Raw genomic sequence first — 25,101 nt, 5'->3', positions numbered from 1 at the left:
TTCTTACTAAAAAAAAAGTGAAGGAGTTCTGGTTGAAGGTGACTCATACTTCAGAGCCAAATGATAAATTTTACTCCATTATTTTTTGTTCAGTTGATGGATGAGAATTATCAAATCTCATGAGGCTTGACTCATAATTTTCATAGTTTTTCCCTAAAGGCGAAACATTTCTTTCATGTGGAAGTTTGAGTCTGAGCATATGAATAATTGCTTATTCTAATGAAACCATTAGAATGCATAGGTTTCTAATAACCTGATTTAATAGTGCTAGTTGAGTTAACTGGAACTCACTTCTTAGCCTTATTACCCTCCTTGGATAATCCAGTCATTTACTTCTCAGGGGCTTTTCACAAAATTCTAGTCAATAGTATCCCAGAAGTGCTAAAAATTTCAATTTTAACATAGTTTAAGATACAGAATTAGCTTGAGTAAATAGTAACTGAATACCACTATCTGCTAAGGACTGTGCTAAGTGCATTAAGATACTTCAAACGTGAATGATTCCTGTCTGTAAGGAACTTACTACTAACAGAATAATGCCAGCATTCATAAAGTGTATAATGTTTGAAAAATACTTTTCTATATTCATGATCTAACTTAAATCTCATCACAAAACCTATGAAGTAATAAGCATTTCAAGTCCTGTCAAAATTAGATTTCTTCTCTCCTTGTACTTAGTTGACCTTTAATTATTTTGGTAGCAATGAGACAGACATTTTAAACCTAAGGAACAAAGACAAGTCAAAATTCTATACGTGCCTGATTCTCCACCAGCGTCCAGGGAGTCCAGCGTGCTTCCAGCCCTCCAATGACAACCACCTGAACAAACGTGCTCCACGACACTGGTGCATACGTATCTGATCTAGTCACTGCTTTCACTTCCCTTGGGTATATACCTAGGAGTCGAACTACTGAGTCATGTGGAAATACTACATTTATTTTTGAGGAACTGCCAGACTGTTTTCCACATTGGCTGCAGCATTTTACATTCATTCCAGCAACATACAAGTGTTTCAATTTCTCCACATCCTCTCTAACACTTGTTATTTTCGTTTTTTTTATTATAGCCATCCTCGTGGATTTGAGAATTTCATTGTTTTTTTCTTATTGTGGTAAAATATACATAATATAAAATTTACCATTTTAACAAATTTAAGTGTGCAATTCTGTGGCATTAAGCACATTCCCATAGTTGTGCAAGTAGCACCACCAACCATCTCCAGGAATTTTTCATCTTCCGCAACTGAAACTGTACCCACTCAACACTAACTCCCCATCCCACCACCCCTCAGCCCCTAGCAACTGCCACCCTACTTTCTGTCATTATGAATTTGACTACTCTAGGTACTTCATAAGGTAGATCTGTACAATATTTATCCTTTTGTGACTGCCTTATTTCACTTAGCATAATGTTCATGGTTTGTTCATGTTGTAGCATGTGTCAGAATCTCCTCCCTTTTAGAGGCTGAATAAGATTCCATTGTATGTATAGACCACATTTTGTTTACCCATTCATCCAAGGATGGACACTTGGTTTGCCTCCACCTTTGGCTATTGTGAATAATTGATGCTATGAACACAGGTATTATGCCTGTAATCCCAGCACTTCAGGAGGTCAAGGCAGGTGGATTGCTTGAGCTCAGAAGTTTGAGACCAACCAGGCAACATGGTAAAACCCCATCTCTACAAAAAATACAAAAATTAGTCAGGCACGGTGGTGCACACCTGTACTCCAAACTACCTGAGAGGCTGAGGTGAGCGGATTGCCTGAGTCTGGGAGGTCCGGGTTACAATGAGCCGTGTTTGTGCCACTGCACTCCAGCCTGGATGACAGAGTGACACCCTGTCACAGACGTTCTCCTTTCTCTCTCTCTCTCTCTCTCACACACACACACACACACACACACACACACACACACACACACACCTCTTTGAGTCCCTGCTTTCAATTCATTTGGGTATAAATCCAGAAGTAGAATTTGTTTGATTTTTTTGAGGGGTCACCATGCCATTTTCCACATGGCTGCACCATTTTACATTCCCACCAGAAATGCACAAGGGTTGTAATTCCTCTATATCTTCACCAACACTTGCTCCTTTCTGTGTGGTTGTTTTTTTTTTTTTTTTTAATAATGTATCTGGCCGGGTGCGGTGGCTCACTCCTGTAATCCCAGCACTTTGGGAGGCCAAGGTGGGTGGATCATGAGGTCAGGAGATCGAGACCATCCTGGCTAACACGGTGAAGCCCCATCTCCACTAAAAATACAAAAAAAATTAGCCGGGCATGGTGGCGGGCACCTGTAGTCCCAGCTACTTGGGAGGCTGAGGCAGGAGAATGGCGTGAACCCAGGAGGCGGAGCTTGCAGTGAGCTGAGATCACGCCACTGCACTCCAGCCTGGGTGACAGAGTGAGACTCTGTCTCAAAAAATAAATAAATAAATAAAATAATACAGCTATCCTGATGGGTGGGAAGTGGTATCACATTATGGTTTTAATTTGCATTTCCCCAATGATGAGTGATGAGCATCTTTTCAGGTGTTCACAGGACACTCGTTTATCTTCTTAGGAGAAGCGTCTATTCAAGTCATTTTCCCACTTTTAAATTGGGCTCTTTATCATTTTGTTTTGAGTTCTATTCATAATCTGAATACATGGCATATATCTCTGGTCAAGATAAATGCTTTGCATTTATTTCTTTCCATGTTATAGTTTGTCTTTTCACTTTCTTGACAATGTGCTTTGATGTACAAAATTGTTTAACTTTGATGAAGTATAATTTATTTTTTTTCATTGCTCATACTTTTGTTGTCATATCTAAGAATCTACAGCCGAGGGTTTATGCCTGTGTTTTCTTCTAAGACATCCATAGTTTTTGCTCTTTTATTTAGGTCCATTTTGAGTTAACTTTTGTATATGATATGAGCTTGGGGTCCAACTTCTTTCTTTTGTAAGTACAAGTCCAGTTGTCCCAGCACCATCTGTTGAAGAGACTATTTTCTTTCTGCCATTGAATGACCTGGGCACCCTTGTTAAAGATCAGTTGTGTTTAGATGTATGGATTTATTTATGGACCTTCAATTATATTCCAATGGTCTAGATGTCTACTCTTATGCCAGTACCATGCTGTTTAGATTACTACACCTTTGTGGTAACTTTTGAACTCTAGAAGTATGAGTCTTTCGACTTTGTTCTTTTTCAAGACAATTTGGCTATCTGGGGACTCTTGCAATTCCATATGATTTTGAAGATTGGCTTTTCCATTTCTGCAAAAAGGGCTGTTGGAGTTTTGATAGGGATTGCTTTGAATCTGTAGAGAATATGGGGTGTTGTCATCTTAATATTGTCTCTCTATCCACGAACATAGCATGTCTTTTCATTTATTTAGGTCTTTAGTTTATTTGAGCAATGTTTTCAGTGTACAAGTCTTTCATTTCCTTGGTTAAATTTATTCCCAGGAATTTCATTCTTTTAGATATTATTGTAATTGTCTTATTGTTTTCCTTTTCAGATTGTTCATTATTGGTGTACAGAAACACAACTAATTTCTATGTGTTGATCTTGTACCTGGTAACTTTGCTGAATTTATTAGTTCTAGTAGCTTTCTTGTGAATTCTTTGAGATTTTTTATATATCAAATCATGTCATTTGCAAACAGAGATAGTTTCGGTTCTTCCTTTACAATTTGGATGTCCTTTATTTCCTTTTCTTGTCTAATTGTTCTGGCTGAACTTCCAATAAAATGTTGAACAGCGGTGGTGAATGTGGACATTCACCACATGTCAAATTCCTGATCTTGGGAAGAAGCTTTCAGTCTCTCACCATTGATTATGATGTCAGCAGTGGGTCTTTCGTAAATGTCCTTTATCATGTTGAGGAAGTTAAGGGAAAGTGAGTTTTAAAAATGCTATTCATAGAAATAATTGGAGGCCTAGAATGATAACATCTTTCTTTAGAGAGAATTTTCTATTGCTTTTGCTAGCTCCTAGGTGCTTGAGCAAGACAGGATTGGGGTTTCTGGGTACCTACAAAAAGAGGGAAGTTTGACTTATTTCCTGCTCCAAGGGTACAGCCATTTGGGGTTCTGTCACAAGGCAGGGGACTGGTTTACTGGGTCCCCACCCTTGGAGACTCCTGGACTCAAATTCATCTTTCTGATTCTGTGTGCAGCTGCCACAGCTGGAAAGGCAGCCCACGTGCTGCACACAGCTCTCCGCATTCCTTCTCCTATTGGATCTAGGCCTACTGTTCCCTCATTGTCTCCATAATCTTTGATACTTTTAAGGAGATACTTAAAAAATATTCCCCCTGGTTTCTAAGTTGTCTTTAGTAGGAGAAGTAGCTGTCTGCCATTCCTAGAAGTAGAGTTTCTCCCCTATTACTCTTCCAGAGGCAGAAATTGTGAGATCCAAGTACAACTCTCTGCTGCGTTAGAGAGGCTGCCAGGGTCTAGATTCTTTCTCATCCATTTATGTATAGAGAGGTGCAGGTCAAAAAGAGCAGGAATCTGAAACACGCATGTGGTGAGCGAGGCATTTGTAAGTTTTCCTCGTCTCCCCTGGTGCAAGCAGCCCTGAAACCCGTCTTTCAGCAAGAAGCTCAGCCACCTTGTCGTGCTCTGCTCAAGAACAATGGTCTTGGCCGGGTGTGGTGGCTCACGTCTGTAATCCCAGCACTTCGGGAGGCCAAGGCGGGCGGATCACCAAGTCAAGAGATCGAGACCATCCTGGCCAACATGGTGAAACCCTGTCTCTACTAAAAATACAAAAATTAGCTGGGCATGGTGGTGGGCACCTGTAGTCCCAGCTACTCAGGAGGCTGAGGCAGGAGAATCACTTGAACCCAGGAGGCAGAGGTTGCAGTGAGCCGAGACCGTGCTATTCCACTCCAGCCTGATGACAGAGTGAGACTCCATCTTAAAAACAAACAAACAAACAAACAAAAAAACAAAAAAACCCCAAAAGAACAATGGTTTTGTCTATTAGTCCCATCTGATCTAGGGAGAAGAAAAGCTGTAACTTGGTTCCAGGGGTCTCCAAGAATCTTCCATAACACTAGGACATGTATTATTTTAATGCTTTTATAAGAGACAAACACTGAAGATCAAAGAGAGTCAATGAGTTATCCTGATCAGTGCCAGGGAGGCTAAGCTCAGGCCAGCACCCTCTGTCCCTCCTTTTCTCCCTCCCTTCTTTCTGTTCTTTTCCTCCTTTCCCTTTCATTCTTCTTTCCTTTCTTTATGATTCACTCCCATGAAATCAATTCAATTTAACTACTTTTATTTCCCTATCTATATCTTCAAATTACAAGTGTTCATCAAGGTAACTTTGGCCGTTACATTTAATACAACAGGACTAAAAAATTCTGTAAAACATAGTATGGAATAAAATTTTTAGGAGGCCATTGATTTGGACAGAGCTCCCACTGACAGACCAAATTAAAATGGAGTCAGTCATGCTAAAGTCCTAATCCACCAAGCTGAAACTCAGTTGTTTAGTTGACTCTATGAGAAATCAGGAGAAGGAGAGGAAGAGGGGTTGGGGGAAAGACAGAGAGAGAGAGAGAGAAAGAGAGAGAGAGAAGAGAGAGAATAGACAAATGTCCAAAAAGGCCAGTTTGAGCAGACATGATAAGGAAGTTCCCTGTTTTAACCATTATAAGTAAAGTAGCTTTGAAACAACTAATCTGCATTTTGTTCCTCATTTCTACTTTCTTCAATCTTTTTCTGTCTATACTGCCCACATGGCAGAGTGGAGTTCTCTGAACCTCTTATGATTCTGAGGGCTGCCTTATTCATGAATGATTCATTGTTTAAGTAAACTCTGTTAAATTTATTTGTCTAAAGTTTTTCTTTTATCAATAGAACTGCTTTTTTATCAACAGAAATGCGAAGTAATTTTAATTTCTAGATCAGTCTCTTTCTCTGGATGCAAACGAAATTTTACAGCAAAGGTAGATCCCTCTCCTAACCCACCTTCACCAAAATCTCCTGCTGTGCTGCTTGGCGCTTTCTTTCCATACCTTTCAAAATAAATAAATAAAACAAATCAATTCACATATATTTTGAAAGCATCTCTCAATCATAAATGGGAGATCACTGGAGGTCACCAACTGGCTCCCTTCTGTATTTAATTCATCACTGACACCTCCTAAACATCTCCCAAACACACCCAGTTCTCAACTTCTCCACTATCCCTACTTTAATCCAAAACACTATCACCTCTTGCCAGCAGACAGTAACAGCCTCGGAACACTCTTTCACTTGGGCACCCCTCAACCCATTTTTGGTATTGTGGTCAGAAAGCTCTTTTCAAATCTCCTTATCATCTGATTCTTTTTTTCTGGCGGGGGGGGGGGGGAGAGGAGTTGGAGGAACTGTGTAGTATTCTCCATAACACTGAACCCAGTGTGCGGGCAGTCTTCCCAGTAGACTGAAAGTTCCCTGAGCACAGGGGACTTGCAACTCATTCTTCGATCTTCAGTGCCAGGCACATAGTGGGTGTATACTATTTTTTGAATAGCATACAATGTCAATACAATGTAATTCACTAATTTATTAGGCTATTGTCTCTTTCTCTCTGAGTCCCTTAAAGGCAGGGATTTTTGTGTTTTGTTCACTGATGTACCCTAAGAACGTAAAAAAAAAAAAAAAAAAAGCCTTATGATTAGAGAGCTCTTTATGAACTTTTTTGTTGGAGGAATGAATGGATGGATGAATGAATGAATGAATGAATGGAGGAGATGATCACAATGCGAACCTAACTTCCTGCCAGTCCAGGGTCATGCCTTGTATTGTTTCAAGCTCTTAAAAAGTGCTGCACTACGAACTTCTAGGCAGAAAGTGTCTCCAGGAAATTGGAATTTGCACTGGAGTGCTCTAAACAATGCTGGCCAGAGGCTTAGTCCTGTTACAGATAAGAACTGGGGGAGAAGGCAGCGTTTGGCCACGGGCCAGCATTTTGAGATCAGCCAGTTTATCTGTGGAATTCCCTACCCCCTGTTCATCCCTTGGCCATCTCGTTAAATTGGAAAATAAATCCCATCCCTGCTAAGGTGTTGGCTGATAAAGGCTTGAGCTATAGCCCCTTCAAGGGGAATTTGCATTTTAATAGAGGATCGTCAAGCCCCAAAGGAATCAATATCTCTCACGGCGAAATTTCAAGCACCAGCAACTGAGATATTTTGGGACGACACTCTCCAGCGTTTCTCATCCAACAGTAAGGTCTGCCAGAAAGCCACGGAAGAATGGTCTCAGGAAATGACCGGCCGTTTCCCTTTATTACTCTGAACTTTGCCTTTTCACGTCTGGTCCCTTCAGACTCCCTAACGCTGGTGGATCTCTTAATCTGTCAATGCAGCCCTTTTCAACACAAGCAGCGTCTTAAAGGTAGCTCATCAACGGGCCACAAAGGAATTATGGCAATCAAAACCTGCAGGTTTTGCTGGTATTCCAAAGGAGCCAGTACTTAACTATTTTAAACTCTATGCTGGCAAGAGGGAGTGGAGATGGTTTAATCGGTTATTAATGATATTGCGCATTTAAATTCGTTTTGTGCAAATTTTTTTAAAGCCCAAACTTTTAACTTGTATCAAAAGCATGCAAACCAAAGGTGGGTAAGAGACATCGTATGTGTCCAGGCAATGTTCTCAATGTCCTCCGGAGCTGAGTTCTCGGCGGATGGCTTGGGATTCTCGAACTGCAGAAAAGCGGCATCTTGGATCTTGGATTTCTGCATTCGAGAGAGGCTCCTGTCCGCCACACCTGCGGCCCAGCACCCGGAATTTCCCTGCTGTCTGCTCCCAGCCCGTCTTCCCATCCTCCGCGCCCCGCGCGCCCATCCCGCGCCGGCCCCAGGCTCTCAGGGCTCGGCCTGCCCGCCGCCCGGCTCCCGGGCCCCTCCGCGCCGCCGACCTACGGCTCCGCCGCGGAGGCTGGTGCCCTTGCCCTTGATGCGCTGCCGCCCCCGCTCTCCTTCCGCAAACCCGCTGCAACCAGGGCGCGAGGCGTGAGCGCGGAGGCTGGGTCGCGAGGACCGCACCTGCGCCTTCCCTGCCCGGCTCCCGGCTCCCGCTACGGCCCCAGCTGGGGCCCAGGGCACGGCGGCGGGGCTCGCGCCCGGGGACGGCAGCGGCTCGCGCCCGGTACGGCAGCAGCGGCGGCTCGCGCCCGCGCTCGGGCCGGGGAGCGCGCGGGGCGGGCGGGGGAGGGCGCGGCGCGGCGCGGCCGGCGGGCGGGCGGCGCGGCGGCGGCGGCATGGGCGCGGGCACCGGCGGGGGCTGCGGGCTCCCGGCTCCCAGCCCGGCCCGGCCCGCTCCCGGCGCGCGGCCGCCGCGGCCCCCGTAGCCGGCTGGGAGGCCGTCCCCGCACCCGGCGCAACTTGCCTCGGACCCTCTGTGAGGAGAGGCGGCGGCGGCGCGCGCCGGGCCGGGCGAGAGCGGGCGAGGCGTGCGGGCGCCCGGCGCGATGCCTCCGGCCGGCAGCTCCCGAGCGCCGCGTCCCGCCGCGCTGCCCCGCAGCCTGTCCCGCCTGCGCGAGTGCCCGGGCCGCTCCCGCATCGTGCTGGCGCTCGGGGCCACGCAGATGGCGCTCGGATGCCTCATCGTGGCAGTCAGCTTCGCCGCGCTGGCGCTCACCACCTCGGCCCGCGTCCGCCACTCCTGCCCCTTCTGGGCAGGCTTCTCGGTGAGTGTCCGCGGCCAGACGGGGACGGGCTCCGGGTACTGCGCGGGCCGGGGGAGCGAGGCGCTGCGGCCGCCGGGACGCCACCGCGGGCGGCAAGTTCCGGGCTCCAAAGCCGGGGCCGAGCAGCTGCAGCGCGGGGCGCAGTTCGAAACTCCGAGCAGAATAACTCCAGGGCCCGGCTCGCCGCTCTCGGAGCATCGCGTTCCCGCTCCTATTGCGCTGATTCCCGGAGTTACTTTTCTTAGAGGAAACAGCAGCCAGGCGCCCGCCGTCCTCCGAGCCCGCAGCGGCCGGAGGGAGCGCCGGGGACACGACCTCGCCAGCCGAGCGGCGGAGGCCGAGGCGAGGAGGTGGAATCCGACCCGGAGCGGAGCAGCGTGTGGGCGCGTCTCTTGCCTTCGCGGCTGCCCTGGCCAGGGGTGTGAGGGGGTGGGCGCGGGGCGCGTCCCGTCTGGTTTTGGGTCAGTCCGGCTATCGGGGACCGGCCAGCCCCTGTGGTCACTCGCCGACTTGGCTTCGGGGACTTGTGGTTTCCCGCGTCCGCCCAGAACGGCGTGGTTTGTGGGCAGCGGGACTGGGCAGGCGACCCGCATCCGGCATCCTGGGGCAGGGGCCAGGGGGCGGGGGCCGGGGGGCGGGCAAGGTGCGGGGGCCGGGCAAGGTGCGGGGGCCGTGGCTGCTTTCTGAGCTCCAGACCTTAAGGATGACCGATTTTCAGACTCCTAACCACTAAATCAGAGAAGCCAGTGATGAACACATCTCCATAGGAGAAAGACGCCAGTACATCTCTATTAAAGTGACTGTCCCCAAGAGTTAATTTTTGGCGTTTTGTAGCATTTTGATGCAAGTTGTTTTTTTCCCTATATTAACAAAGAATGGACGTTATGGGAATGGGAGAGATACATATGCAGAGCAGATATTTATGAAGAGTGGCGCTTGTTCTGAGAACTCTTGACATCTGTAACTGCATTTGGTGTATCGTGCTGAAATACATCGCATAGGCTTGTTAACTCAGTATGTTTTAATTCCATCTACAGAAATCCAAACCATTCCTTTATAACTAATGTTTGCTATTTGTTCTTGAGTTTTAAAATTTGAAAACATTCGTCCAGCCTTGCTTATTTGTTTTTTCATAATAGTCTTTGTTCTTTAAGTTCATTGCATGGCTTTATACAAGATCTGAGCAAAATTGCCTCTGGAAACCTCTATCGATACAGGTGTGGTTGTTCATCCTAATGGGGGTATTAAGTTTCAAAGCTTATTTCAGATCAAGGGTGAGCCTTAGAGAGCTGAATAGGAACAACAGACTGTGTGGTCACAGCTGGGAGTGTTCAAAGGAAAGAGAGGAGGTTGGAGGCAAGTACACGGGAGCTGTGATTGAAATGCCCCTCTCTATATAGTTTTCACACATCTGTTGCTCAGTTTTTACCATTGTTTAATATACATTGTTTTCATGTCTGTCGAGCGGTCATTGAGGTTAAAGTCTGCTGGATCCAGCCTACAGGTGGCAGACTGGTGAATTAGCTCCACGTCCTGGCTCCTCCCTGAGCGCCCCCCCCCCCCCCCCCCCCCCCCCCCCGCTTCCTGGTTTAGCCTTGGGTTCCCAGGGGTGTGGAGAGAGAACTGCCTCTTAATGATAAACCTAAAGGTGAAAACATGAATTGGACACAGTAGAAAGGCTTATTTATGTGAAAAGTGCACATCCCCTACATTTTAAAGAGTTAAATAAATGTGTAAAACAGTTAATTCAGTTTGCATTTACAGTGTTATTCTCTTCAACAACTCTAACCTGTTTTTTTTTTTTTTTTTGCCTTAAGAGGCAGGATCTCGCTCTTTTGCCCAGGCTGGAGTGCAGTGGCACTATCATAGCTCACTGCACCCTGGAACTCCTGGGCTGCAGCGATCCTCCTGCCTCTGCCTCGCAAGTAGCTAGGACTGCAGGTGTGTACCACCATGCGTGGCTAATATTAAAAACTTTTTTTTTTTTTTTTTTAAAGAGATGGGGGTCTCATTATGTTGTCCAGGCTGGATTCAAGGGATGCTCCTGCCTCGGCCTCCCAAAGCACTGAGATTACAAGCTTGAGCCACTGTGCCCGGCCTATAACCTGTTCTAACTTCTTATGATTCAGAGTAATTCCACACAGTTCTCCTACGTATGGACGTTCCTCTAGGCTCTGGAGATCAACAATGAACACAGCACACTCTGCTTCCATTTTGGAGATTATAAGATGACTTCTGTCCTGGGTCCTCCATCTCCCACCCACCTATTTTTTCATGGGCTTCTTTCCTGTCTTCAAACTTACTTTGCTGCAAGCACCTTGAAAGTTCTTTCAGTACGGTACAGTGTATACCATTTTTCACCTGTTGTCTGCAACCCTTTGCAGAAATGATGATTCGTTCCTGCTGTATTGAGACAGGTTTGCATGTTAACATGGTTGTGAGTAGGGAACGCTGACCCATTGCCGTATATATGTCTGCCTGCTGGGATTGGTGCAACTGCCTTGCCAAGGTTTCTTCATTTAAGAATGGCATCTGGGCTGGCTGGGCTGGCTTCATACAGAAATGCACACTGTGGGGCTTAGGGCTGCCCTCTGGTTTCTCTGAATCTTCTAAAATGAGACCTATGTGCTCTTTAGCAACATGTGGCTTTCTAGGCCCTCTCTTTGGTTTGCACATGGTGAAAACCCATTGTAAAAACAACTCTCCTAGCTTTAAGAAACAAAATTATTAGCTAAGACAGACAGCCCATGCTTAGTGAGCACTTACTTATTGTGTGTGTAACAGCCCATTACTCTGATGGCCTCTGCCTGCTGGTGCTCAGGGTTTTGTGTGGTTCCCTCTGCTTGAGTTTGGACTGGGCCTCTGATTTGTCTTAGCCAGTGGAACACAGTGGAACTGAGCCTGACTCTGTTCTGAGCCAAAGCCTTAAGAAATCTTGGTGCTTCTGCTGAGTAAACTGAGGGGAAGAGGGATGAGTGACTTACCCAAGGTCACTCAGCTACGAAGTAGCTTTGAACTTAGTTGCTCTGACTTTTTAGAGGCCAAACTCCTGCTAACCATTAGGCAGAAGGGGATGAAATAAAGCATGCTGGTAAAGGGGTCCACTTCAGCAAGGAGGCTCTCTGTTTCTTAGGAAAAGCATAAAACATGCCTGGAAAGGTGAAGATACAAGAGAAATTTAAGGAGCCATTCCATTGGGCCAAGTTGAAGAAGTTTAAGGTTGAAAGGGGAGGACTCAGCAAGGTTGGAGACAGGAGTGGATGGCAGGCCTGGCCGGAGGTCTGTGATGAACGCAGAGCTATGCAGTTGCCGTTGTTTGAGTACCCCTGCAGATGGTTTTCTTGTGCTGGGCTGTGCCAGCCAGTGAGTCAGCAGGTGGATCAGTTCCCTTGTGGATAGATGTCCTGCCCATTTTGAGAGGTAATGAGCTGTGTTCATAGTTTAGAAGACTGAGAGCTGGATAGAGGTCTTGAATAGTTATCCTTTAATAGAGTAGTTTGTTATTTCTCTTGGAGATTTTATCAATGCCCAGAACTCAGGGGCAAACAGGTACATTGTGAGTTATCCACATGACCAGTCACATATGTTGATAAAGACATAGCCATTGTGAGCTGACACTGTCTCTCGCTCTCTGTGTGTGTGTGTGTGTGTGTGTGTGTGTGTATTTTTCCTTTAAAAAGCAACTCCACTGGATTTTTTTCATACTCTGAAAGTAATATATAAAAAGTAAAAATAACTGAAAATAAAAAAGTGGCTGGGCATGGTGGCTCACACCTGTAATCCCAACACTTTGGGAGACTGAGGCGGGTGGACCACCTGAGCTCAGGAGTTGGAGACCAGCCTGGCCAGCATGGCGAAACCCTGTCTCTACTAAAAATACAAAAATTAGCCAAGTGTAATGATGAGTGCCTGTAATCCCAGCTACTTGAGAGGCTGAAGCAGGAGAATCACTTGAGCACAGGAGGCGGAGGTTGCAGTGAGCCAAGATCATGCCATTGCACTCCAGCCTGGAGGACAAGAGTGAAACTCCATCTCAAAAAAAAAAAAAAAAAAAAATATATATATATACACACACACACACACAATATATATAGCTTTTGTCTACCCCAATTCTCTACCCATAGACCACCGGTATTACCAGTGTTGTTTAATGTAGTCCTTCCACGCTTTCCTTTATGATCATAAAATGTATTAGAATATATATATATGTGTAAGGAAAATGTTTCTTTTCTTTTTAGAAACAATTTACAAAAATGACATTATATCACCCATATTACTCTGTAACTTCTTTTAAAAATTTAATGTATAACGAATATTCCCAGCCATAACTCATTATTATTATTTAACACATTATTTTTAATGGCTGTGGAATAGTCCAAAGTATGAATTATTACAAGTTACTCAGTTATTCTCCTGCTGGGAATCATCTCTGCCAGTTCTGTGTCTCTGCAAACAGTGCTGCTTATCCAGCCCGAGATGCCACTGCTTTTTTATTTTGAGCATAGATTCCCCAAAGTGGAATTGTTAGTCAACGAGTATTCAAATTGGGAGTTTTGTTAGCTATTTCTGGATTAATTTTCACAGAAGAATGTAGGCACATCCACCCACAGAAGCCTACAGTGTGTGCCCCTTTTCCTGTCCTTTTGCAGCGTGGGATATCAGCAATGCTGAGCATTTTTATTAATTTAATAGAGGCAGAATGATATTTCATTGGATATGGATTTCCATGGATACTTTATTATGTGTTGCAAATATTTTCTCACTTTGCTTAATTTTTGGTGTCTTGCCAGATAGAAAATTTTAAAACTTTTAATATAATGCATCAATTTTGGGAGTACTGACAGTTTTATCATATTAAATCTTCCAATTCAGAAACAGAGTATGTCTCTTCATTTCTTTGTTCCTTGTTTTATGCCCATCAGAACATGTTTTATGGGGATGTATTCATGGTGGCAAAGTAGTTTTTCAGTCTCCCCTGAACTCCTCCTGGAAGCTAAACCAATCAGCAAGACAGCCGTAGATAAAGCCCAAAGAGGATGTGTCAACAAAAGTGATGGGGACTCTCTCCCCTGCCCCCATTCCCAGGACTGGGTGGGTGTGCCCGAATCATCAGCATCAGAAGGACCTGGAGAAGAGCCGCAGTGACCCCAGGGGAGTGATGGGAAATGAAAGAAACTATTGACAGGTGGTGGAACCCAAAAACTACCACGAGCTGCTCACCCCTAAAAGTAGGATGAAAGTCTGGTGGACAGACCTGAGAGCAACTGGCAAAACTGGAAAGGGACTCCTAGGCTTCTGGCGACAGGTGAGAGCAACCAACTGTGTGTGGATGTGGGAGAATCAGCATCGATGTGGTGGCACAGGCCTTGGAGAATCTTAGAAACATACAGTAAGTCCTCCCTTCTAGAAGGACAGCACCTCACCGTGAGCAGAAATTACTGGAAACATACGCCAAGTTGAGCAGAAGACAGATGGCAAGAGAAAGTAAGTTCAGAGGGTGGAGGTGTGGAGGGGGACCCCCAAGGAAAAAGATCTCAAAAACTGCTTTAACAGTGAAAGATAACATCAAAAGCTGAGAGCATATAGCCTTGGAAAAGAAAGACTTAGAAGTTCTTGAGCCGGAGCAAAGGCCTAAAGGCAAGAGATCTTTCTGAGCTTTACAAAGATTCTGGACTTGATGCTGGGAAACAAGTGGATACATGGAGAATTCCTATTTTGAGTCTTTCACAGATCAGTAGAGCCAAGTGGGAAAGCTATCCTAGTCCATCCCTTCATTAGGAACTTTCCTGTTCTATTAGGAACTTCTTCCTCATTTAATCATGGACAGCAAAAAAGGAATACGTTCCCACCTCATGCAACATTTATTCAATGAAAACGTGATGAAAATGAACATAGTGGTACTACTGAAAATGAGAGCACACCAGAAAAATTATAAATTAATATTTCAATATAAGCTAAAAGAAAATAAAGTTTCGTAAGAGTAGTATGAATCAGAAACTTTATTTTACTTATTTATTTATTTATTTATTTTTATTTCTTTATTTCTGAGGCAGAGTCTCACTGTGTTGCTCAGGCTGTTGATCTTGGCTTACTGCGTCCTCTGCCTCCCGGATTCAAGTGATTCTCCTGCCTCAGCCTCAGCCTCCCAAGTAGCGGGATTTCAGGTGCATTCCACCACACCCAGCTAATTTTTGTGTTTTTAGTAGAGATGTGGTTTTGCCATGTTAGCCAGGCTGGTCTCCAACTCCTGACCTCAGGTAGTCAGCCCACCTTGGCCTCCCAAAATGCTGGGATTATAGGCACGAGTGACTGCTCCCATCCTGAATCAGAAATTATAAAAACTACAAAAGATATGGCTAGATAACAGGAAATTATGAAAGGCGAACAGAAAGATGTCAGAAAAGAGTTTGGAAAAAACGAGTTTCAAAAATGAAGACTAAATTAGAAGGAACACAGGAGCAGATATTCTTAGGAAGCATGGAAATAAAAATAGAGGATGAAAAGGAGAAAAATAATAAAAAAAGAAGGGAATAAAGTGAATTAAAGGAATGTAGGACACAGGCAAAGGAGGTCCAATATATGTATAATTAGTGTCCAGGGACAGAAAAACAAAGCAATAGAATAGCATAAATATTTAGAACTATAATGCAAGAAAACTTTCCTAAAATAAAAGAAGACTTGAAAGGATGCATTGTGTAACTGGGAGAAATCAACGGAGAATAGTCAGCATTGACATGTTTCCCTGTAAAATAATGGATTTTATTTATTTATTTATTTATTATACTTTAAGTTCTAGGGTACATGTGCACAACGTGCAGGTTTGTTACATATGTATACATGTGCCATGTTGGTGTGCTGCACCCATTAACTTGTCATTTACATTAGGTATATCTCCTAATGCTATCCCTCCCCACTCCCCCCACCCCACGACAGCCCCTGGTGTGTGATGTTCCCCTCCCTGTGTCCAAGTGTTCTCATTGTTCACTTCCCGCCTATGAGTGAGAACACGCGGTGTTTGATTTTTTTGTCCCAGCGATAGTTTGCTGAGAATGATGGTTTCTAGCTGCATCCATGTCCCTACAAAGGACATGAACTCATCCTTTTTTATGGCTGCATAATATTCCATGGTGTATATGTGCCATATTTTCTTAATCCAGTCTATCATTGATGGACATTTGGGTTGGTTCCAAGTTTTTTGGGGTTTTTTTCTTTTTTTTTTTTTTTGGAGACAGAGTCTTGGCTCTGTTGCCCAGGCTGGAGTGCAGTGGCGCGATCTTGTCTTACTGCAAGCTCTGCCTCCCGGGTTCACGCCATTCTCCTGCCTCAGCCTCCCGAGTAGCTGGGACTACAGGCGCCGCCACCTCGCCCGGCTATTTTGTATTTTTGGTAGAGACAGGGTTTCACCATGTTAGCCAGGACGGTCTTGATCTCCAGACCTCGTGATTCGCCCGCCTCGGCCTCCCAAAGTGCTGGGATTACAGGCGTGAGCCACCGCCAAGTCTTTGGATTTTAAAGATAAGAAAAAAAACAAACCTGACAGAGTGTGGTGGCTCACGCCTGTAATCCCAGCACTTTGGGAGGCTGACGTGGGTGGATCACATGAGCCAGGAGTTGAAGACCAGCCTGGACAACATGGCCCATTTCTACTGAAAATACAAAAAATTAGCTGGACATGGTGGCACGTGGCTGTAGTTCTAGCTACTTGGGAGGCGGAGGTGGGAGGATCACCTGAGTCTGGGAGATTGAGACTACAATGAGCTGAGATTGCACCGCTGCACTCCAGTCTGGGTGACAGAGAGACACCCTATCTCAAAAACAAAACAAAACAAAAAACACCAAAAAAACCCAAAAACCCAACAACAAAACACACACACACAGAACCCTCCCTTGGGCATCAGGTAAAAAGTCCTAGTCATTTGGAGATATGGTGCACTGGAATGCTCGTAGCCAAATTCTATGCTAAAAAACAATGAAACTCTCTCTCAATATTGTTTTCTGGATATGTTTTGAAATAATTTCTAACTTATAGAAAAGTTACACAACAGAACCAAGAATTCCTGTGTCTCTTCTCTTAAATTCCCGAGTTGTAAACATTTTATTGCATGCACCCCATGGCTTGAGCTTGTGCACATTCTCTTTCTCAAGGTAAAAAAGATCTCAATTATCATTAGTTTTTTCTCAGTGTTTTGGGAGAAAGTTGTGGATGTGACGCTGCTTCACCCCCAAAAAACTCAGTGTATATTCTCACCACTCATGGATGCTCTTTATGTACTCATCATGAGCCTCTCCAAATTAGGAAATCAGCTCTTTATGTACTCATCATAAGCCTCTCCAAATTAGGAAATCAACATTGGAAGAATATTGTTATCCAATCTGTAGACCCCATTCCAATTTCATCACCTGCCCAGATAGTGTTTCTTTTTCTTCTCTGGCCCACGGTCCTGCCCAGGAGCATGCGCACTTCTCATGTGCCTTCATTCTCTTCAGCCTTTCTCTCTGTGTCACGTTTTCCACAGTTTTGAAGGGCACAGGCCTTGCATTCTGTAGGATGACCCTGAACCTAGATCCATCTGATTTATCCTCATGGCCAGACTCAGCTCATGCATTCTTGGCAGGACAATCCCAAAGATGATGCCCTGCTTTTCTCAATGCATCGCATCGGAGGCATTGATGTTAGCCTTCCCACCACTGGTGACATTCACCTTGATCACTTAATGATATTGCTGTCCGCCAGGTGTTATTATTTTAAATTCACCATTTCCCCTTTGATTATAGTTTGTGTGAGGAAGTCTCAGATTATGCCAGTATCCTGTTTCTGGTCAAACCTCTATCTTTCAACTTCACATCTGTTGATGATTGCCATCCGAACCAGCCTCCTCTATGATGGTTGCCAAGTCATAACTTTCTCTTTCCATTCCTTTGACAATATTTATTTTATTATTATTATTATTATTATTATTACTATTATTTTTGAGATGGAGTCTCACTCTGTCACCCAGGCTGGAGTGCAGTGGCGTGATCTCGGCTCACTGCAAGCTCCGCCTCGCGGGTTCACACCATTCTCCTGCCTTAGCCTCCCGAGTAGCTGGGACTACAGGCGCCCGCCACCACACTTGGCTAATTTTTGTGTATTTTTAGTAGAGACGGGGTTTCACCGTGTTAGCCAGGATGGTCTCAATCTCCTGACCTCGTGATCTGCCCACCTCGGCCTCCCAAAGTGCTGGGATTATAGGTGTGAGCCATCGCACCTGGCCCATTCCTTCTACATTTATTAATTGTTATTCTACTGTAGGAAGAGCTTTCCCATTCTCTCCTATGTATGTATGTATATATGTATGGATTTATGAATTCATTTTAGAACATGGGGGTGCAGATATCTCTTCATTCATACGGTTTTCATGTTCTTTGGTTATATACCCAAAGGTGGAATTGCTGCATGGGACAGTTCTATTTTTAAGTTTTAAAGGAGCTTTGGTACTGTTTTCCATAATGGCTGTACTAACTTACCTTCCCACCAACAAAGAAATTGTTCCCCTTTCTCCATATCTTTGCCAACACTTACTGTCTTTTGTCTTTTTGAGAATAGCCATTCTAACAGGTGTGAGATGATATCTCATTGTGGTTTAGATTCGCATTTCCCTGATGATTAGTTATGTTGAGCATTTTTTCATATCCCTGTTTGCCATTCGTATGTCTTCTTTTAAAAAATGTGTATTCATGAACTCCAGCCACTCTCTCCTGTGCGTCTCCATTCTTCTAGCGGTTACACTTTCCTCTTTAACCATCGATTTAAATCTGTGTTTTCTGTTAGTACACCAGACTAAATGACAGCTGTGATCACAATCCCCCTTGCTCAAGCCAAATGGTTTCTTTATACTTTCACCGCCCCCTCCTTGCCATCTTCTACTCTGTAGCCCCACAGGAAGAATCCCTGCTCTGGTTCCTTTAAAATAATTCTTCAAAAGAAAACGGACCTTGAACATTATACTGGGGTCTACATAATTTGAGTGTGTGAAAGAGATTTTTTTTTTTCCTTTGTATTTCACCTTTTTATTTGGGGGAACTTTGAACTGGAATTTTGAAAAGGTCAAAAGTACTGTATCTGATAGTTTTGTTGAAGAGTAAAGAAATTATGATAAAACCTAGGATGGTTTCTTCAGACTCTGTTGTTTCCATGTTTGATAGTGAGTTTAGACCATGTGGGTTTTTTTTTTTTTTTTTTTTTGTCATTACAGAGCTCTTCTCAGGGTGACAGTTATGGAAGGAAGGATGTTGACAGACAGCAAAGGCTAGAACAGGGCTTCCTCTAAGTCCCCAGGACCTCGCCCTCCTTGGTTCTATTCCTGCATTTAGGCATTTAAAATTTTTTCCCCAGGTTTTTTTTTTTTTTTTTTTGAGGCGGAGTTTCACTCTGTCACTCCAGCTAGAGTGCAATGGTGTGGTCTCTGCTCACTGCAACCTCTGCCTCCCCAGTTCAAGTGATTGTCCTGTCTCAGCCTCCCGAGTAGCTGGGTGCCATCATGCTCAGCTAATTTTTGTATTTTTGTAGAGATGGAGTTTCACCATGTTGGCCAGGCTGCTCTCGAACTCCTGACCTTGTGATCTGCCCACCTCGGCCTCCCAAAATGTTGGGATTACAGGTGTGAGCCACCGCACCCGGCCTTTCCCCAGTTTTATTGAGGTGTGATGATTGACAAAAAATTTGTCATATTTAAGGTATATGTCTAAGGTATACAGTATGGTGTTTTGATGTAAATATACCTGTGTAGTGATTCCCACAATCAAGCTAACTAACGTATCCATCACCTGACATAGTGACCTCTGTGTGTGTGAACATTTACAATCTACTCCCTTAACAGACTTCAGGTATACAAGACAGTATTATTAACTGTACTTGCCAGGCTGTACATTAGAACCCCGTACAGATTCATCTTTTAACTGAAAACGTGCACACTTTGACCAACGTCTCCCCGTTTTTGATAGCATGTTTTGGAATTGTAGTTTCAATTTATAAGCTTGGACTGCTCTTAGCTCCACTTCCAACTGCTGATAAAAGTGTCATAATTTACCTGAAGGACATGGTACAGTGAGATGGAGGGTGATGCAGGCAGCCCACAGGAATGGAGGATGTTAAAACACTGGCATTTGCGGGGGAAGAAGGGGTGTTGGTGAGTCAAGTATTTAGGGTATAATAAATGTAAAAAAACTACTTCTTTTACATCCCAGCTACTAGAGCCTATGACATAATTATTACATAAACATTCAAGTTATTTGTTCTAAAATAAATCCATAAAGTTTAAGCTCACTGTTTTGCAGAGAAAACAGAGAACATGTGGAACTTCATGAAAAAGCAAATTTTTATTTGAAAAGTAAACCTCAAAGTTAACTAATTATAAGAGATGTGCTGGCTTCTCATCTGTAATGAGAAATTACAGATAATGGCTTTGATAGTGAATAGGGATAGTGATTTTGAAAGACATTTTTGGAACCCTCAGCAGAATTTGAAAGGATTATGATAATGATACCTACTTAACATGTTAATAAGCAACTTAGCCACACTGAGCATGTCCTTATCAGTCTCTTGATTTAAAAAAAAACCACATCTTTTTTCAATTATACCCGAGTTCTTTTCTACCATTTACAAAGGGATACTATGTTTTTAGAAACTGATTTCTGACCCAGTGTCAGAAAAAAGCAGAGGAACATAGCATCTGCTTTGCACCTGCCAGTTCATTAAATCCAGCATTGGTGACACCCAGGTCCTCTCTCTGGGCCTGCCCCTGTCTTTGGTGCCTTGAGAGGGTATGAGACACCCCAGAACGGACTCTTCAAGAAGAGGAAGTAACACCTAGGAAATGCGAGTAGGTTAACAGGGCTGTGAGTCTGTCATAACATAGTCAATAGCTGCTCCTCAAGATCAGCTTTCTCTTTGGAAAAAAGAGAATGTGTTTAAAAAGTGTACATATAATTATATATACATTTCATGATACTTTATGGCTTTATTGCCATATCATCAATAACAACAACAACAAAAAAAGAAAACAAAAACCTTTGAAACCCCCTGAGCAAGGCACCTGTCCATTGATTTCAAAAGTTCTACCTATGGTTGCTCCCACTGGCCCTGATGCATGCCTCTTGGTGAGTGGGGTGACATCCAAGAGAGTTTAAGGAAGTGGAGAAGCACTGTGTCTGTGTGGAGAAAGAGCCCTGCTGTGACATGCTCCCCTGGTACTGAAAGCACATCTGTCTGTCTGTCTATCTATCTGTCTGTCTGTCTGTCTGTCTGTCTATCTGATGTCTGGATGTGGGCAGAGCGTGTCAGCTGACGGCCTCACCTTTGGATGCATGGGCTGGGCATCGGCGTAGGTGAACTGCCTCTCCTGCCTTATCTTGGCCTAATATGAAGAGTGTCTGCTCTGGGGTATGACTTCTCAGTTGGAAAGCGGAAGAGGCCGATGGCTCATTTCTTTGGGGAGTGCAGCATTCTTTTCTTCTGCCTGAGAACACATACTAGTGCTGTATGTGTGTGTGTATGTGTGTGTGCGTATAGTAATATATATTACTATATATAGGAACCTATATAGGCAGCTCATCCTATCACTCTAAAGCCTCTCTCCTTCACGTGCTGAATTGAGACTCTTCTCTCTGCTTCCTCTGCCAGTAATAATGTATATTATATATTATATAATGTACTTTTCATATATTCTGTTATCTTTTTCATATATAATCTTTTCATATATTACTGATTGTTTTCATATATTTCTGTTAGCATCATCACCATAAAACATCCATGTATGTATTAAAATATATATGTATGTATCTGTATAAAACCATATATATGTGTGCTTTATGATGGTGATGATGATGATGATAATGATGATAACAGCAGTATACGTTCATGGAAATAAACATTCAGACAGTATGGAAAGGTACAAAATGAAAGGCAAAACCTACTCCTCATCTCCTGCCCTCCCTATTCCTCAGAGTTAAATATTTCAACCCTCTGTTGTTACTTCTTTGGTGGCAACACACCATTGTCTTCATAATTGACATCACTGAAGAAGCATCTAATGCTAGCCTGGTTCATCTTCTTTTGCTGGTAACCTAACTCGCTCTTCTGGAGGCTGCTAGGGTCTACTCTTTGTTTTTGATTTTCTGATATTTTGCAGAACTTAGTGATGGGTCTTAGCTACTCAGTGTGTTCTTTCTTTAATGCCGAAAAGTTTGTTTCTTGAGTATTTCCTCAACTTTCGTTTCTGTTTTATGGAACTCCTGTTAGTTAGGTGTCTGACTTTGTTGTTGTTGTTGTTGTTTGAGATGGAGTCTCGCTCCGTCGCCAGGCTGGAGTTCAGTGGCATAATCTTTCTCGGCTCACTGAAACCTCTGCCTCCTGGGTTCAAGCGATTCTCATGCCTTAGCCTCCTGAGTAGCTGGGACTACAGGTGCCCACCACCATGCCTGTCTAATTTTTTGTGTTTTAGTAGAGATGGGGTTTCACCATGTTGGCCAGGATGGCCTTGATCTCCTGACCTCAGGCCTCCCAAAGTGCTGGGATTACAGGCGTGAGCCACTGTGCCTGGCCAGGTTGACTTTCTATGTTGATCATCCAGGTGTCTTAACTTCTCTCTCACAGTTTCAACTGCTGTGCTTTTTGCTTTGTAATCCAGGAGATTTCTTTAATTCCGTCTTCTGGACCACCTATTGAATTTTAATTTTTATTTATTTACTTTCAGTTGTATAGATTTATGGGGTAGAAGTATAGTTTTGTTACATGCACAGATCGCATAGTGGTGAAGTCAGGGCTTTTAGGGTATCCATCACCCAAATACTGAACATTGTACCCATTAAGTACACAGTGACACAGGGTTGGACAGTTGAAAGGACTCTGAGACTCCCCAGAGTATACTTGGGCAAGGCTTTCCTTTTTTTAAGAGTCGGGGTCTCGCTGTGTCACCCAGGCTGGAGTGCAGTGGTGTGATCACATTTCACTACAGCTTCAGACTCCTAGGCTCAAGCGATCCTCCCAAGTAGCTGGTACTATAGGCACTCAGGAGCATGCCCAGCTAATTTTTAAATTTTTTGTAGAGATGGGTTCTTGCTGTGTTGACCAGGCTGGTCTCAAACTCCTGGCCTCAAGCAACCCTCCTACCTCGGCCTCCCAAAGTGTTGGGATTATAGGCATGAGCCACTTTGCCTGGCCCTAAGGCTTTCAGAAAGGGAAATGGTGCAGGGCAGGAGGAGGAAGGTCACACAGGCCAATACCAGAGAGGTCCAGCCTTCCCATGTGCTGCTCCCAGAGGCCTTTCTCTGTCACACGGGATGCACTTTGTCTTCAGATTGTGAATCATTAAGATGTTGGCGAGACTCTTGGCCTTGGGAGCAACAGGCTCATTGGAGGAGGAGTCTTTCCTACCCCTTTGGTCAGGTATCTAGAACCAGGATGCATGATGAGTTCAATAACAAAAACTCAGAGAACCAGGTGCAGACCATTATGCTGAACATTTTGTATAAACAATCTGACCACACAGGTTGCCGCCTGGTCAGTTTTGGACCCAACCATGGATTGACATTAGTTGCTAGTTGTTACATTTCACCTGGTTTGGCTGAAGATCTGAGTGGTGGTTCTAAGCCTCCTGGAGACTTTAGCACAGGGTTGCAACAGAACAGGTGAGATCAACTTGTTATTTTATACAGTATTTTTAATTCTCATTTATATTTTCTGCTACTTTTTCTTAGTGTTTGTCTTACCTTTTGGTTGCATATTTTTTTCATTTCTACCTGAGGGTACTAATTGTAATTAAGTAAGATAAGTTTTGTAGTTTCCTCCGGGGTCAGTTTTTCTGTGTTGCTCTAAATCTTTATCTTTGATAGTTTTGGTTTTCCTTAACAGTCTGGTAGCCCATGGTTGTCCTTTAATGTTTATACGGTTGATTAAAAGGTGCTTGGCATGTTTTCTTCTATGTCCCTGACCTCCCCATCAAATGAGGGAGTGGCCTAGCTCTGTCTGGATGTGGGCAGAGCATGTCAGCTGGCGGCCTCACCTTTGGATGCTTGGACTGGGCATCGGTGAGCTGCCTCTCCTGCCATATCTTGGCTAATATGAAGAATGTCCGCTCTGGGGCATGACTTTTCAGTTTGAAAGCGGAAGAAGCCGATGGCTCATTTCTTTGGGGAGTTCACATTATTTTTTCCTCTGCCTGAGAATGCATATCAGTGCTGTAAGTGCTTGCATGAGGCATGGGGGTCTGGAGACCTGGAATCCCTCTGTATTTCTGCAGGTAGCCTTTAGTCACCTGGTTTTTGATCCCATTTTTTGCTTTTGCTGTTGGAACCTGTGGACTCTGGGGGTTCCTAGGTGCAGCTCATCCTATCACTCTAAAGCCTCTCTCCTTCAGGTGCTGAATTGAGACTCTTCTCTCTGCTTCCTCTGCCAGTAACTAATCTTAACTCTTATTCGTGACTTTCAATGGCCGTCTTTCTCTCCTCTTCCACCCAAATGAACTCCATCAGCAGGAGAACTCCAGGGGAGCAGCTCACAGTCTCAGAGACTGATTAGCAGGGCCCATCTCCAGCTGGCTCTCTCTTGAGTCCTGACCCAGTTTTCGAAGTTTCATGCTATGTCTCTCTTTCATTAGCCTGGTGGAAACTGTTTGGACCTCACTCTAGTTATTGCAAGAATAATAGTTTTGAAAATTTAAATTGACCCATTTTTTTTTCTTTCTGTAAATCATATTGCCCTGCAGCTCTCCCACCCATTAAATCAAGGGTGTGCATTGCTTTGGGGGAAGAGTAGGTACTATCTAGAACAAAGACCTCATTACTCCGCTTTGAGTCTCAGCACTGACTTTCTTCAGTCTCAAGAGAGACTCCAGTCATGAAAACCAGGCTTTGTGGCAAGAGAAAAAGAATCATATTCCAAAAGTTTTCTGTTATTTACTGAGAGCAAAGCTAGGAGGCCTGAAAATGGTTTTATTCTTCAGTCCCAAGGTGGCGGGATGGAGGAGATGACGGGAGAGAAGTTCCCCTGCAGCAGGGAGTGGTGGAAAGCAAGGGGAAGGAGAAAGCCATGTGAGTCTGGGAGGAAGGACTCTGAGCAGGTGGAGAGATTTGGAGGTGAAGAAGCTTCTTGGGTCCCTAAGAAGGACATAGCATCATAGCACCCTGTACTACTCCACATGATTGAATGAATAAGGACTGGACATTGGCCATCTGTCCCATTGGCCTCCATGTCTTCCACCATGATGGAGGAGCCGTAAGATAGCACTGGGGGAGGAAATCGTGTATACCAGAGATAGACAAACTTTTTCTATACAGAAGAATCAGTGTTTAGGCTTTGTGGTCATCTGATCTTCTGTGGCAACTACTCAACTCTGCTGTCATAGTGTGGAGGCAGCCATAGACCATTCGAAAATGAATGGAT

General features: G+C 44.2%; 1 protein-coding gene across 4 annotated transcripts in view; it reads left to right on the top strand.

Annotated features, from left to right (window-relative positions):
• ENTREP2 (endosomal transmembrane epsin interactor 2) overlaps window positions 1–25,101 on the top strand; it is a 466,535-nt gene that overhangs the window by 15,466 nt on the left and 425,968 nt on the right. The window contains exon 1 of one of the 4 annotated variants that reach the window (XM_071067213.1): window positions 8,381–8,681. The exons of 1 other annotated variant lie outside the window; for it this stretch is intronic. In XM_071067213.1, coding sequence (XP_070923314.1) covers window positions 8,463–8,681 — 219 coding nt within the window. In that variant the 5' untranslated portion in view covers window positions 8,381–8,462. Of the gene's footprint in view, window positions 1–8,380; window positions 8,682–25,101 lie in introns of those variants that run through there. 2 more of the 4 variants (XM_071067212.1, XM_011768651.3) reach the window with 2 other exon arrangements.

This window comes from Macaca nemestrina, chromosome 7, assembly GCF_043159975.1.
Source record: "Macaca nemestrina isolate mMacNem1 chromosome 7, mMacNem.hap1, whole genome shotgun sequence".
Classification (NCBI taxonomy): Eukaryota; Metazoa; Chordata; class Mammalia; order Primates; family Cercopithecidae; genus Macaca; species Macaca nemestrina.
This window is presented reverse-complemented; position numbering and strand designations above follow the sequence as displayed.